Consider the following 16,365-nt stretch of genomic DNA (forward strand, 5'->3'; position numbering starts at 1 on the left):
TTTTCCTTTTTTTTCTCTTCCTCCCTTCCTACCCTTCGCGCTTTCTTTTCTCTCCTTCTGTCTTTCTATTTCTCTTTGGATTTCTTTCTTCCTCTCCCTTTTTTCCCTCTCTCACGACTTTTTATCTCTTGTTTTCACGCTCTCTTCCTCTCTCTCTCTTTCTTTCTTTGTCCTGCCCTCTCTCCTTTTCCCTCTCTCTTTCTCTTTCTTCTTTTTCTCTTTTTCTTTCTCTTTAATCTACTCTTCGGCCCCCGACAGAGTTTTTGCTCTATGATGTGGCCCCCGAGTTAAAATGAGTTTGACACCACTGCCCTAAAATTAAAAGAGGAATAAAACATTAACGAATGTTCCTGAACGCAACACGGGCCCACAGCAGCGTGAGCCAATCAGAAGCGAGGAGGGGATTTAAGTTAGAGATGAGTGCAAAAGTGCTGCCAGACAGTCGGACCCTCCTCGCCGACTCAATTGTCACTTCTCGCCGTCTTCGACGTCACCTCGCCGGGCGACGGGGTTCTTCCTCCCCTTTAGTGGTTGACACATTAAGTTTTTGGGGTTTTATCGAAGAAAACAACCCTTTTTTTCTTCTTAACTTTCTTATCATTCAGTCGCGTGGTGGTCAAAGTGACTGCTTGACAAACAGCAGCTCTCAAGTCGAGTCAAGGTTCGCTTTTTCGTTTTCTTATTTAAAAGTTAAAAATTAATGTTTTCGTTTAAACTTTTGTTAATTTTTCACCCAATACGTTGTTTTTTGACAGCTCTCGAATACACAAGAAACGACCTTCAATGCAGGTATGTTAATGTATCTTAAAGTGTGTTTTCACGTGTAATTACATTGTAACTTACTACAAAAGACTCCATTTTGTTTAATTCGTGTTTATATATAATGTCGAAATTGTTCGACAACAGTTGCATTAGTTTCCTTCCTTAATCAACATTCGCTGCGTTGTTTACGCAGTTTACGCAATAACAAAGTTTTTACCGTAGTTTCTGAGAAACTCTCTTCACATGATTTGCTATTTCTTATCGCAATAATTTGCTTTTTGTCTATCCTTAAAGGGACAGTGTGTATTATTAGCCCCCCTAGTGGTGAGAAACACTATCTGTACAAAAGAAACATCATTGATTTGAATCCTAGGTTCAAATTTATGAAATATATGATGTTGTTAAAAATAGGTGGAGAAATTTTGTATTTCCCCTACAGATGGGGTGTCAAACTCATTTGAACTCGGGGGGCCACACGATAGAACAAACATTCTGTCGGGGGCCGGACTAGTAGATTAAAGAAAAAGAGAGATAAAAAAATGTGTTACATGTCAAAGTGTCCTTGGGTAAGACACTGAACCCCTAATGCCCCCAATAAGCAGGTTAGCGCCTTACATGGCCGCACGGCCGCTATTGGGAAATGTGAAGTACACTGACTCCTCTTATTCATGCAATGTTTGCATTGCGTCGTCTGCTACAAGCCACGTGAACTCCTCTTTCCACCATGCTTTTAATGCACGTTTACGTTATGTAGCGTCATCAATTTTGTTTGCTTCTTTTGAATCGTTCTTCTTGGGCTGAGGTTTTGGCTTGATTCCTAACCACTTTTCCATTTTTCTTGTGTTCTCTGTGCATCTACTTTGGAAAATATATGCAAATGTACGACCTTATAAGCAGGGTTGGGTAGGGTTACTTTAACTGGATTACTTTCAATTACTTTTGGATTACTCCAATACCAAATATGCTAATAAAAGACAAAAGAAACTAAATATGAATCAAATGACTCCATTTTGTGCAGGCTTGGGGAGTAACGGAATACATGGAACGGCAAAAATGACGTGTTGTGAGTCATCATTTTATTTATATTTAGTTTATTTTGTCTTTTATTAGCATATTTGGTATTGGAGTAATCCAAAAGTAATTGAAAGTAATCAAGTTAAAGTAACCCTACCCAACCCTGTTGATATATATATATATATATATATATATATATATATATATATATATATATATTCCTTCTTTTTTTCTCTTTGTTTCTTCTTTTTCTTTGATTTATTTATTACATTTTCATCTTTCATTTTATATTTTTGGTTTCTGTTTTTTCTCCCTTTCTTTTTTCTTCCTATTTTTTTGTCCCTTTTGTCTTTTTTGTTTTCAATTTATCCCTCTTTTCTTCTTTTTTCTCTTTCATTCACTATATTTGAGTCTCACTAGTTTGTATTTTTCCCGGTGCTTTTAATCACTCATTTTTGTTCAACCACATAATACAGCAACATCTAGTGGTCAAATATTACGTATATATATATATATATATATATATTCATTCTTTTTTCTCTTTGTTTCTTCTTTTTTCTTTGATTTATTGATTACATTTTCATCTTTCATTTCTTTTTTGTCTTTCATTTGATATTTTTGGTTTCTGTTTTTTCCCCCTTTCCTTTTTTCTTCTTATTTTTTTGTACCTTTTTTCTTTTTTGTTTTCAATTTCTCCCTCTTCTTTTTTCTTTCATTCACTATATTTGAGTCTCACTAGTTTGTATTTCTCCCGGTGCTTTTAATCACTCGTTTGTGTTCAACCACATAATACAGCAACATCTAGTGGTCAAATATCCCTTAATGGATCTACCGTAAATTCCGGACTATAAGCTGCTACTTTTTTCCCTAACTTTCAACCCTGCGGCTTATTCAGTGATGCGGCCAATTTATTTAATTTTTCTAACGGAGAAAAAGGAGTTGCGTGAGTAAATGTGTTCGTCTGATATATTTTCCCCACCCTTACCTTTGGAAATATACACTTTTGTCCTTGGATTACTTTCAACGGGATCCGGACTCTGCATCAAACCTTAAGTACCGGTATCATTTTCCGTTCATTTTGCCGGCTGTGATTTTTGGACTGTGGACTTTAATGAAGGACATTTAGTTTCAATCGCGGGACTTGAAGTCGGGTTTGGGTTCATTTTGTGTTTGTGTTACATGTTTAAATGTGGGCGCGTGCGGCTTATATACAGGTGCGGCTTGTGTATGTACAAAATCGGTTTTCCTCTTAAAATGTGGTGGGTGCGCCTTATAATCAGGTGTGCTCTATAGTCCGGAATTTACGGTATCTCTGCAAGAACAATCTGTTGGGAAAGACGCGGTGTTTTGTATCTCTTCCCACAGTCTGAGTCATCCCTTTCCAAACACTGTAAAAATGCATTCTTGCGGATAGGAGGAACAAAAACACCTGCAAAAACAAATAGTATGCCAGAAGAAGTTTGCAGAAGTCATTTAGTTTATGAATTCAAACCGTGTTTATTTGAAAGACGCTCTGCTGGGACTGTCACTGCATTCGTTTGAATTACAGTTGACAGGGATGACACGTTGTGTTTAATTATACTGTAGCGAGGCTTGGCTCCAGATTTGAATTTTCGGGGCGGGCTTTTCGTTTTTTGAATAGTTGTAACTTCTAGTTTGTCATCACAAATTTTTGAAACAACCACGACTTACTCGCTTGATGCTTTTGCGAAATTTGACCTTTTTATTGGCCGGTTTTAAAAGAAGAATCAGACAGAAGTTTAGATACAAACAGTGCTGCAACACAAGTAGACCAGGGTTGGGTAGGGTTACTTTAACCTGATTACTTTCAATTACTTTTGGATTACTCCAATACCAAATCTCATCTCATTAGCTGCACCGCTTATCCTCAGTAGCGGGGGTGCTGGAGCCCATCCCAGCAATCATCGGGCAGTGGGCAGGGGACACCCTGAACTGGTTGCCAGCCAATCGCAGGGCACACGGGGACAGACAACTCACTTGCTCATTCACACCTAGGGACAATTTGGACCGGCCAATTCACCTGAAATGCATGTTTTTGGAATGTGGGAGGAAACCGGAGTGCCCGGAGGAAACCCACGCAAGCACGGGGAGAACATACAAACTCCGCACAGGAAGTCTGGAGCTGGATTTGAACCCACGCAGGAGGTTCCCATGACTTGAACTGTGCTGCACATGCGCTAACCACTGCTTCGCCGTGCTGCCCCCAATACCAAACATGCTAATAAAAGACAAAAGAAACTCAATATGAATAAAGGGGTTAAAAAATGGGATAACCACAAACCTGTCTTTTTCATTTTCTCTTTTTATACTTCCTTTTTTTCTTAACTTCTTTATACAACAATAATGATTTGTAATATAATGCATCAAAGCAAGTGAGCCGTTGGAGAGCCGGCTCTCTTTAATGAGCTGAGCCGAAGAAGCCGGTTCCCTGAAAAGAGACGGACTTCCTTTCACTACACAACTACCAGGGAATGATGCATGATGGGAAATCCCCAGGCGGCAGACGCATACGCACAGTAGCATCAAACCGCTCGCTTCGTTTGCAACGAAAAAAACCGATACCGAGATAGAGGCTACCGCGGCGAACTCGTTTGAGTTGATTGATTTGCCGTTTCGTGATAGTCTGTGTATACCGGATGGTACGCATAATTGACAAATTTGTGTTTTTCCCGTACAGATTTTCTTGTACGTCTTAAAATGCATAATAAACGTACTTTGTACGGCAAAAACGAACAAGTTGACAGGTATTTCGTTTTTTTTGTTGAGAAGAGTCGTGGCTATTTGTTGTGTTCTTGTTTTTTATCTGTGTTTGTCAAAGATTGTCATCCCACATAGCTCTGTTGTGTGCAAATCACCACTGATTGAAATCAGGGAGTGGCTCAGGCTCTTTTTCACCGTCCCACCACTAGTCCTGTACAGTGTTTCCTCTAAGCTGCGCGCGTGCGCAATTGCGCACTGCTCGCACATTCTCTGCGCACAAGAAAATCTTACCAGCGCACAAAAATGAAGGCTCAGAATTACTAATTAAGAAGCAACTTAAGTCAAAGTTACAGTGCATGAAGGTCAAAATACACGGGTTCCGCTGACGTTGTGTCCTAAATGCGGTATTTTGATGTCGAACGAAGTTGAGTATGTCGAGAACCGGCTTCTTCGGCTCGGCTCACTATAAAGGAACCGGCTCTTTTGAGTCCTAAACGGCTCTTCAGGTTGTTTTTGCTTCTTTAATCCCAACATGGCCAAATATTAAGTAAAAGTATGCACAAATTGACTTAAAGGAAGCGGGGAATAGAACAAAAAAGAAAACAAATACCAAAATGAAAAAGTAGTGAAAAGCTTAGAAAAAGGAAACAAAAGGAAGAGAAAAAAAAGAAGGAAAAATTTAGAAAAAAGCCGGAAAAAAAGAAAGGAAAGAAATGTAGGAAAAAATTAAGTAGAGAACAAAAAGAAAAAAGTAACAGCTCGGAAAAAATAAACGCAATGAGATTTTTTTTTTTCTAAAGGAATTTTTTTTAAAAAGTAGAAAAAAAACACCGAAAAAAGAATAAAAGTTTGTGTTGCATTCAAATAATTTCCAATTACTGTATATCAAGTGAATCTTGTTGCCAACATTGTGCTTCCACTAAAAAATGTGATTAAGTATAGTTGTTTAAATTGCAACCGACTCAATAAGCCCCCAAAAATGTTAATATTATGCGACAAAATATATCAGGAAATAAAAAGAAATAGATATCCTGTGAAAGAATTGTAAGAACAAACGACGTTTGTAGACAATAGTACATGAGTCAATTCATTCAAAAGACAAAAATCATTTTGCATTGCCGGAAACTCAGCAAAATGTAACTTGATGTCAAGTTTTAGACATGTTTGATAATTAATCATCTTGCCACACTTGGGATTATTGTTGCTCACTGTTGTTTCAAGCGTTGCTCACCCCTGAACGCTCAGACCCGTGGAAAATTACAGGGAACACTGGTCCTGTACCTCCATTAACCATTTCTTTGACCTGTAAGAAACAACCATTGTTGTGTTGTTGCTGCGCTAAGCATTATCACTCATGTGAATCTCTTATGTCATGCTGGGGCTAATGTTGCATTGCCCCTGCAGGAATCTTTTTTTTTTTCAGTGTACAGTGTACAGGCATGTACTGCACAAAGGCTTTTTGTTGCAACATGTCTTGTTTTGGAAGGAGGTGATATGTCTCTGCTCAGTTACACTATAGTCTTTTAAGGGCCTTTACAGATGATGTCATTTCTATAAATGGGAAGTTTTAGTTTCCTTTCGACCTAAAATAACTTTTAAAACTGAACTTGGTTTGCACTCTAAACATGTATTCAAATATTTCAATGGTTTAATACCTTTTTCTAAACTTCCTTGTCCCTGACTTAGTTCTGGGAGAGTTTCAACTGTTAATATTTGACGTACTATGGATATTTAACATCCATCCATCTTTTATCTGCACCACTTCTTCTCACTCGGGTCGTGCTGGACCTCATTCCAGCTATCTTTGGGCAGTGGGCAGGGGGACACCCTGAACTGGGTGCTGACCAGTCGCCGTGGATGTTAAGCAATAGTTACAAATTCTATGGTCCAAAAAATGCACTCTAAATACTATTATCTTCTACTAATGATGCAAAAAATAATTTACAGATAATTGTAAACAAAAATGAATTCCAACTAATATTAATGGGCATTTATTCAGTGTGAATTTTAAAAGAAATTCTTGTCTTTGGTATCCATGAGTACACAACGCCTACAAATGAGAATTTATCGACCCAATATCTCATCTCATCAGCTGCACCGCTTATCCTCAGTAGGGTCGCGGGGGTGCTGGAGCCCATCCCAGCAATCATCGGGAAGTGGGCAGGGGACACCCTGAACTGGTTGCCAGCCAATCGCAGGGCACACAGGGACAGACAACTCGCTCGCTCATTCACACCTAGGGACAATTTGGACCGACCAATCCACCTGAAATGCATGTCTTTGGAATGTGGGGGGAAACCCACGCAAGCACGGGGAGAACATACAAACTCCGCACAGGAAGTCCGGTAGCTGGATTTGAACCCACACAGGAGGTTCCCAAGACCTTAGAACTGTGCCGCACACGCGCTAACCACTGCCCCACCGTGCTGTCCCGACCCAATATCAATGTTTGTTATTAATTCTGGGCTATTTCAATAATGTAGCCCTGTCATTTTGCATTGATCCTTTTCAGGAATGTTGTTCAGTACCTGTCTTACATGCCTGTTTTCTTTTGTGACACTGACGCATTTCTACTATTGAGAACTTCTAGCTAATTCAGGGTATCATTTTGTGTGGTTAATACGTTATTCTTCGAATCGAAAACGTGGATGACCGCCCAAACGAGAAGGTGTAGAATGAGACCCAACTTCTACAATTAGACCAACCGTGGATTCGTCGTGGAGGGAGTTTGTTACCGCTGTTGAACTGAATCTTAATTGGATGCGTCATGCAGGTTACTTATAATGAATTTCTGTCTGTCTGTAGTCTGTGCAGCCCTTAAGCGCTACACAAATAATCATGGCGAGTATTAGTTGTATTATAAGTTGTTGGATCACCAAATGCTAAATATCAGTTATGTTTGATCTCTTGAATAGTCATCAATGCTGAATTTGCGTACCAATATCTCTAGTACATAAAAGTCCTCATTACCTTAAAAGTTCAAGTACATCTAAGACATATATATATTAAACGGCAGTAGCTCAGGAGGTAGAGCGTTCGAATCCCGGCTTGTCCGTGTCACATGTCGAAGTGTCCTTGGGTAAGACACTGAACCCTTAATACCCCCAATAAGCAGGTTAGCGTCTTACATGGCTGCAATACAAGGCCGCTATTGGGAAATGTGAAGCACATTGTAAAGCGCTTTGGGAAGTCATTGACTTGAAAAGCGCTATATTAAAAAAATGCAGATCAGAAACTCATAGTTTTCCTCAAAATGTCATGTATTTAATGGGAATGTATCAGTACTCTAGTTTATATATTTGTTGTATTTTCTTTGTGAGACACCTACTAGAGCAGGGGTGTCAAACTCATTTTAACTCAGGGGCCACACGATAGAACAAACATTCTGTCAGGGGCCGAACTCGTAGATTAAAGACAAAGAAAAAGAGAAATAAAGAAATAAGAGAAAGAGGGAGGGACAAGGAGAGAGGGCGGGACAAAGAAAGAGAGAGAGGGAGAGAGCGTGAGAAACAAAAGATAAAAAGTCGTGAGAGATGGGAAAAAGAAAGGGAGAGGAAGAAAGAAATCCAAAGAGAAATAGAAAGACAGAAGGAGAGAAAAGAAAGTGCTAAGGGTAGAAAGAGAAAAGAGAGAAAAGGAAGTTAGAGCAAAAGAAGTTAACGAGACACAGAGAGAGAAAGAGACTAAGATTAACAAAGGAAGAGAAAAAGAGACACAGAGAGTGAAAGAGACAGAGAGTGGGAGTAAATGAGTGGAAGAGAGAGAGAGAGAAATAAAAGGAAGTACTGTGTCTTGGTTCAAGGTACCTTTCTTTGGCAACGTCAAGTTGACATATTTCAACCTGCAGCTTGTTTTTCTCTTGCGCTTCTCTGAGTGTTGTCTCGCGGGCCATATTGAATCACTTAGCGGGCCTGATCTGGCCCACGGGTCACCTGTTTGACACCTGTGTACTAGAGAGAGGCTATACGGTATGTATAAGACAGCGTTGAGAGTAGAGATACTAAAAAACAAGATACCTGTGTTAGCTCATCACTACTGTTTTTTTTCATGAAATTGTTACTCCACTGCTCTGTGGATTAGGACCCAAAAAGGGTATCAGTTTCTGAAAGGTCAGTGACTGATTTATTACAGTTGGAGTGCATTCTAGGTTAATCCGGAAATGTCACCAGGAAGCTACACTTTGTGACTAGAGTATGCAAATGATGAGTATCTATCAATCCTGTTTGTCCAGCCCTGCAAGAGAAAGGTCACTCAAATCGCCTCCGGGTAACCTATTGAAGTCCTGGGAAACTGTTTACACACAGTCCAGTTCTAAAATGCCATTTGTGTGTTTTGAGGCTGCACTGTTAAGTTTTGTCTGCTTTACACTGCCCCTTTACACTGCCATTATTTACACTTGGCATGCAGCCAGTGACCTACAATGAGGCATGTTTGTAAACTTGCTGTTAAAAGTGGATCGCTTCCATTTTCAACGGACTCGAACTGTATTTGGTAATTGCCTCGCTGCCTTTCAAATTTTATGTTAAACGGATAATCTTAGATGATGCTTATATTCGCACGTGTACAGTGGGACCTCGGTTATCGCGGTTAATGGGGACCTAAACCACCCGCGAAAAGTGAAAATCTGCGAAGTAGCGACGCCCCTTCAAAAAAAAAAAACCTTTGGAGTACACCCCCCCTGTATACAGTACAATACAGTACACCACATGGAATACGGTTAGAGAGAGAGATTCTTGTTAAACAATCAAACAATAAAACAAAATTTAACTTACCTCTTACAATAAATTCTTTTAACCTCGGATTAGGTTTGCATCCAGGCTGATTTTCTTCGCCCTACAATCGTGGATCCAAATTACCAGTGCATTTTCCATTCGCACCATGGTCTTATTCTGGGGGTTTACAACCCTTTTGGCATCTTTCGTGAAAGATATTGCAGCAGTTTTGCGGATGTTCTTCTCTTCCTTCTTTATGTACCGTACCGTGGATTCATTCAGGCCATATTGTCGGGCTACGCTAGCGTAGCTATTTCCTGCTTTCAACTTGTCCAATAAACTCACTTTTTCGTTCATCGTTAACATCTTTCGCTTTTTCTTCGGTTCACTAGATGCACCAAGGGATAAAGAGCGTTTGGGAGGCGTTATGAAGGGCTTTAAAAAACTTTTAGACTTAAAGATTCACCGCGAGAAAAAGGCTAACTAATTGCGAGCTATGGCGAGAAGCGCACAGTACTGTACTGTATACGAGGTAAGCGTGGTCTACTGTAGTGAATGGGCCATTGGGGAGTCGAGTATTCAGCGAGTGCTGGCCAATGAGCTTGCGTTTATGGCCGTGACGCTTACCGTATACGTGCATTTCTTTGTGTTTTAAAATTTTGTAAAATGATGCACAAATTCTAATTGCATATTTTGTTTTCAAATTTTGTAAAATAATGTAATTTCTAATTTTAATGTAATATTTTTCATTATTATTCATTTTTTAATTTTTTTTTAATTGATATTATTATTAGGGCAGCACGGCGGCGCAGTGGTTAGCGCTTGTGCGGCACAGTTAATGTCATGGGAACCTGTCGTGGGTTCAAATCCGGCTCCAGACTTTCTGTGCGGAGTTTGTATGTTCTCCCCGTGCTTGCGTGGGTTTCCTCCGGGCACTCCGGTTTCCTCCCACATTCCAAAAACATGCATTTCAGGTGAATTGGCCGGTCCAAATTGTCCCTAGGTGTGAATGAGCGAATGAGTTGTCTGTCCCCGTGTGCCCTGCGATTGGCTGGGAACCAGTTCAGGGTGTCCCCTGCCCACTGCCCGAAGATGGCTGGGATGGGCTCCAGCCCCCCCGCGACCCTAATGAGGATAAGCGGTACGGCTAATGAGATGAGATATTATTATTATTTTTTTTTTTTTTAAACTATTACAGGCCGCGAAGCTCTGAACCCGCGAACGCCGATGCGCGAAGTAGCAAGGTCCCACTGTAATCGTTTTCATACATTTTGTGACTGTTTTCCATCATTAGTTCAAAGCCGGAGAGTTTATAAGCAAAGGCGCCTATGCTTGTCCGGCATAGTTTTACAACTTTCACGTGCCAAATAATAAATGGTATTTATGTTTGTTGTGCGTTGTCCAAATGTGTAGTGTGTGTTTAAACTAAACGCCTTTTGGAGTAGTTGAGGTTAATACTCTTAATACTTGCATCTCTAAGCTATAAACCCACTCCCTCCCCTTACAGGACCTCTTAACCTCTCCATTCCCTACTCACTAGCATTCCATGCAGCCAGATGGTATCTGCTCTGCTCGTTGGACGCCCGGCAGCTTTAGGGAAACCCCACTGGCGGGATTCCTGAGAGGAGACCAAAAACCTCCTCCACAGAGTAACCAGTAACTATTTATAGTGAATAGAACCACTACAGCGCCCTACTGCTGGAAATATTTCGAAATAGGTCATTGTTTTTCATCTCGTGGAGGCCCAGTGGGTTGAAAAACTATAAAAATAAATAATGAAGGTACACAATGAAAGGGGAACAGTTCAAACAACGCCTTTCAAGCAGTGTTCCCTCTAAGCTGCGCGCGTGCGCAATCGCGCACTACTCGCACATTCTCAGCGCACAAGAAAATCTAGCCGGCGCACAAAAATCACGGCTCAAAATTACTAATTAAGAAGCGACTTAAGTCAAAGTTACAGTGCATGAAGGTAAAAATACACGGGTTCCCCTGACGTTGTGTCCTAAATGCGGTATTTTGAAGTCGAGTCAGAGTAGAACGAAGTTGAGTAAAGTTAGTAGAGTTGGTCGAGAACCGGCTTCTTCGGCTCGGCTCACTAAAAGGAACCGGCTCTTTTGGGTTGTTTTTGCTTCTTTAATCCCAACATGACCAAATATTATGTAAAATTATGCTCAAAATGACTTAAAGGAAGGGGGGAATAGAACAAAAAAGAAAAGAATACCAAAATGAAAAAGTAGTGAAAAGCTGAGAAAAAAAACAAAAGGAAGAGAAAAAAAGAAGGAAAAATTTAGAAAAAAGGCCAGAAAAAAAGAAAAAAGAAATGTAGGAAAAAAGTAAATAGAGAACAAAAAGAAAAAAGTAACGGCTCAGAAAAAATAAACACAATGAGAGGAATTAAAAAAAAAAAACGTAAAATAACACAAATAAGAAAAAGTTTGTGTTGCATTCAAATAATTTTCAATTATATCAAGTGAATCTTGTTGCCAACATTGTACTTCCACTAAAAAATGTGATTAAGTATAGTTGTTTATCTTGCAACCGACTAAATAAGCCCCCCAAAATGTTAATATTATGCAACAAAATATATCAGGAAATAAAAAGAAATGGATATCTTGTGAAAAAATTGCAAGAACAAACGAGGTTTGTAGGCCGTCCAACCTTTGCAGTAGTACATGAGTCAATTCATTCAACAGAGAAAAATAATTTTGCATTGCCGGAAACTCTGCAAAATGGAACTTGATGTCAAGTTTTGGACATGTTTGATAATGAATTATCTTGCCACACTTGGGATTATGGTTGCTCACTGTTGTTTTAAGCGTTGCTCACCGACTTTGTGTGAACGCTCAGACCCCTGGAAAATTACAGGGAACATTGCTCTCAAGCTTGTTTTTCTATCACAAGTAAGTCAGTGCAGCTCAGTTAGTGAATTTATTGAAAGGCTTGCTGGAGCTAAGCGGTGTTTAGTAGTGAGAGTGGGAGGCTGATGTTTGAACTGTGGCCACTACATCTGTCCACTAAAAAGTCCACTCCAGCATATTGTGTGTGCATGTGCTTATGTGATCCCCCAGTGAGATAAAGCCCCGTCCAACCCTTTTCTAAACACACACACTCACAATACTGTTTTCCGCCTTGTTTTAAAACCACAGCGTGCATCTCCCCAGGCTTTTCGTGTCAGTGTGTCGTCCTTAGAGCCAATGTGTGCACACTAGCGTTGCCAAACGACAAATTTAACGGCTCCTTTCAATGCGGCAAACAGAAGGCCGGAAACCAAGGACAAAGAAGCTAGTCTGTGTAAAAATAGAGCAAATCATACACACAGTCTTCTGTGAAATCCCTCACAGCTCAATTGGCTCTGGATTACTGTATTGTATTTGATACACCCTCCAACAATGATCCACCCTCACAAATACTGCCACCCTAACTTGAGAAAATATCAGGTGCCACCCCAATCAAAACACCTCTCTCATACATGATGTGATCATTCAAGTTTCTGGGTACTTACTTGTCAGCTGACCTCACATGGACTGTCAATGCTACTGATATTCTAAAGTCAGCCAGACAAAGGCTCTACTTCCTTCGTCAACTCAAATCATTCGGAGTCCGTCAATCCATTCTAGTCCATTTTTGTCTTACTATCATTGAATCCCTTTTAACTAGGTCAATCACAGTTTGGTTTGGTCACGTCAATCAGAAAGAATTGTCAAAGATGGAATCAGTAGTGAGGACGGCAGAGGAAATAATAGGTACTGGCCTCCCGTCCCTGCAAAGTATCTACATCGATCGAACTAGAAAACGGACACTAAAAATTTACAGACGATCCCAGTCACCCTGCTCGCAGGTACTTTGATGACCTGCCGTCAGGTCGCCATCTTTGCTCCATTGTGAGCAAGACTTCACGTCTTAGAGTTTTTACCCTTCCGCTATCCGTATGTTCAACGGGAATTGATTTAGGATATTATGTATAGTATTATGCCAACGGCGTTCCTCCGACCTATTCTACTCTAGTCTTGTTATTCACATATTCTTTCTTTTTAAACTATTCTATATAATTACCTTGTATTATACACTACAATATATTTTTTACTTTATTCTTTTTATTCTTGTAAATCTATTATTTTATCATTATTGAGTGTTCGCGTGTCAAATGATTTCTTGTATATATCATGTTTATGGTTTATACTGGCTGAATAAAATAAATACAAATACTGTAAGTCAACTTGTATCGCCTATTTAAGACCCATGAAGACAAAAACAAATACCACAAAGAACTGTCTTGAACAGCCCATTATGTCAATTTACATATTTCATGTATGAAATGACTTCCAATTGCAAACAGAAAACAGTCATGCAATTTGCTCCCCACTCTGGTGATATGGGAATGTTCAAACCACACTCTTATCAACTCTTATACCACGATTGCAAAAAAAAAATACCTTGCTTTATCTTTCGAAAATAGGTCCAACTTGCAGCACTCATTAAGTGAGCTACAGAAATTCTCACTTAATAGTTAGGAATTTAATATTAAAATGTAACAAATTGTTCGAATTAGTGATCTGACTCCATTAACCAAACACAACCTACCTTCACCGAACAATGTGCGCTCGTTTCTTGATGGAAAAATGAACAAGAGACCGACATTTCCACACAGAGGCAGATTCAATTTCTTAAATTATTCAACTAAGTGAACTCCATCAAATATATGGCCGAATTAGTGTCGCTCGAATCTCCGTCAAGCCTCCTCTCTCGATCTTCTTGTTCTTTCTCTCGGCCCACGTTTTTTCCGCAAGCTGGTGTGCCGGCTCCTCCCATAGGCGTAAACAAAACACTGCCAATGAGACCGCCATTGCTCCTTAGTGTAGTGGAGGTGCAATTGCAATTGAGTATTTAGAAAGAAGTCCTGAGATCAAACCCACCCTCACTTTCTGATCTGTGTGCAACAATGGGGCACTCTTAACCAATTCATCTATAACACTGTGTGAAATCAAGAAACTTTTTGGGGGATTCAGCGTACCAAGTCATTGATTTCTTACACATTCAATTGTATGGATAAAAACTCAAACATCTGCATGCAAAAAGGCAACCTCGCTTTGTTTTTACAGTGTCCAAAGCAGAACACAGGCTTAAGTAAGCGGGTGTTCCGTTATGTCCACTGGCTTACAGTTGACTGGATTTAGTCGGTGGGAGTTCTGGTAAAATGGATTTGAGGGAGGTTATGTTTGTGTATGAGTATGAAGCGATGGATTAGCGTTACCCCTTCCTCCTCTTCTTGTCTTCTCAGCCAGCAGACCTTGCCTTTGTGCCGCCCCACCGGCACCCCGCTACGCCTACATGGCACCCTGGAGACATATGGCCCGCCAAGCCCATGGCATCCGAACCCCCCATAAAGACCCCAATCTCTTCAGCCTTGTATGCGGTTCCTTTCCCTTCATGGCGCTGACCCTTTCATCTTCCTTCCTTTTTTATATCATCCACCCTGAGTACTTTCTTCCTTCCTCTGTCACGGTAAGGCCTTCTCCCTCCTTTTCCTCTTTCTCATAGCCAGGGGAGACGTGAGTCATGTGATCGAAGGCGAATGAAACAAACAGCCTTTTGAAGCATTCTCTTTCCGTGGTCATATTGCATTAGGTTTCAACCCCATTTTTGCGATTAAAAGCTAGTACTGTAAGTAAGGACTGTAAGTGCTTAGCCATTGCGTTTTAATGCGAAACACATTGGCCCCTCAGCGTGAGGTTGATTGTTGTTTCAGGGGGGGGCTTAAAAACGGTGACACGACCACCCCGTGTTTTCTGTTACATTCGATTGGTTGAATAGGCTTGGCTGGCGGCCACATACACAATAAGGAATGAGTCACATGACCCTGCTATTGTCAGTTATTTACTTTTTGTTCAGTCAATTATTTGACTTCAGACGTTGGTTATGTAAAATCAAAGCCTTTTACTTTGGACGCCCATTTATTTTCTCTTCATAAGGAAGTTTCCATTCTTAGTTTGTTCCCTCCAGGAAGAATGTGTCAGAACCTGACTCCATTAAACTGCATCCTCTCTCTGTTTTTTTTTTTTTTTTTTATGTGTCTTTTCTTTTCATTTGCTGTAACATCCTTTTGGATGTTCGGGAACCTTTTTGACTCAGAGAGCCATAAAAGCACAATTTTTGGAAATGTGTTTCAGTGAGAGCTATATAATATATTTTAAGACTGAATTCAATTAAATGTGAGCATAACAAGCGTCTTAATTTATTATTTTAAATAATGTTTTTATATTACCACCCTAACACACACCGCACAAAAAACTGAAAAACTCTTGCAAAAAACACTACCTCATACGAACGTAAATGGTACTCATGTCTATGTTTCTTGCACAATGTTGACTGCACTATGTATACTGCTCACCTTGCACAATGTTGACTTATCTTTTTTTGCACCAAATGCATATTGCACAAACCCTACAATACCAAACTGTATGTAACATCCTATATGCCGACATTTCTTGGGTAAATTTTGTGTAAATTATAACTATAACCTTATCCTCCTTGTTTTATAACCTTATCTTCTCTGTTCCTTTATCTTCTTGGGTTTTTTACTGTCAGAGATTTAATATATTATTAAGACTATTTAGTGGCTATATTTGCACAGATAAAATACATGTGTATATAGTTTAATTCTACATGATTATGGCAGACAAGAACTTACATCCGTTCCGAGAGAGGGAGTGGTTTATTTCGCGTCAGAGAAATCAGTACAGACAAGAACATGACTTCAAAATAAAAGAATACAAGATTGATAAACGTACAAGAGATATAATTACACTCATTGTTGAAACGTTACTTTATGTGTGTGTGTGAGTGTGTGTGTATGAGAAACATTGTTTTTATATTTAGTAATATAAAAACAAGCTAATTACCTTGAGACAGAAATTCAAGAGATTTACATTGAAAACCTGACATTTACCTCACTGTGAATGTGTCAAACTGGAGTGTCATGCCCAATTTCGTTGTCACAATATGTTAACCCATTTTGTAACAATGACAATAAAGGTATATTGTATTGTATTCTATTTTATACTCACCATTAATGCAACTTCTGGTGCTGCATGGATTTGCTGATGGTTTTGTAGTCTGGTTGGTACTTGGTGAGTTTAAGCTTCATGCAGGCATTGAG

At 39.7% G+C, this 16,365-nt stretch overlaps 2 protein-coding genes across 3 annotated transcripts in view; both read left to right on the top strand.

Moving 5' to 3' along the window:
- Positions 1 to 16,365, top strand: part of LOC148347851 (glycylpeptide N-tetradecanoyltransferase 1-like) — a 45,330-nt gene that overhangs the window by 25,188 nt on the left and 3,777 nt on the right. Inside the window, exon 12 of the mRNA XM_088324284.1 lies at positions 14,488 to 14,711. Coding sequence (XP_088180410.1) covers positions 14,488 to 14,711 — 224 coding nt within the window. The remainder of the gene's footprint in view (positions 1 to 14,487; positions 14,712 to 16,365) is intronic.
- The window catches only part of svild (supervillin d), a 107,824-nt gene continuing 91,908 nt past the window's right edge, over positions 450 to 16,365 (top strand). The window contains exons 1-3 of one of the 2 annotated variants that reach the window (XM_088323156.1): positions 450 to 661; positions 756 to 789; positions 14,488 to 14,711. The gene's annotated coding sequence lies outside the window, so the exon portion shown is untranslated. The remainder of the gene's footprint in view (positions 662 to 755; positions 790 to 14,487; positions 14,712 to 16,365) is intronic. The other variant, XM_088323155.1, reaches the window with a different exon arrangement.

This window comes from Urocampus carinirostris, chromosome 19 (assembly GCF_059441175.1).
Source record: "Urocampus carinirostris isolate Australia breed hairy pipefish chromosome 19, RoL_Ucar_1.0, whole genome shotgun sequence".
Taxonomy (NCBI): Eukaryota; Metazoa; Chordata; class Actinopteri; order Syngnathiformes; family Syngnathidae; genus Urocampus; species Urocampus carinirostris.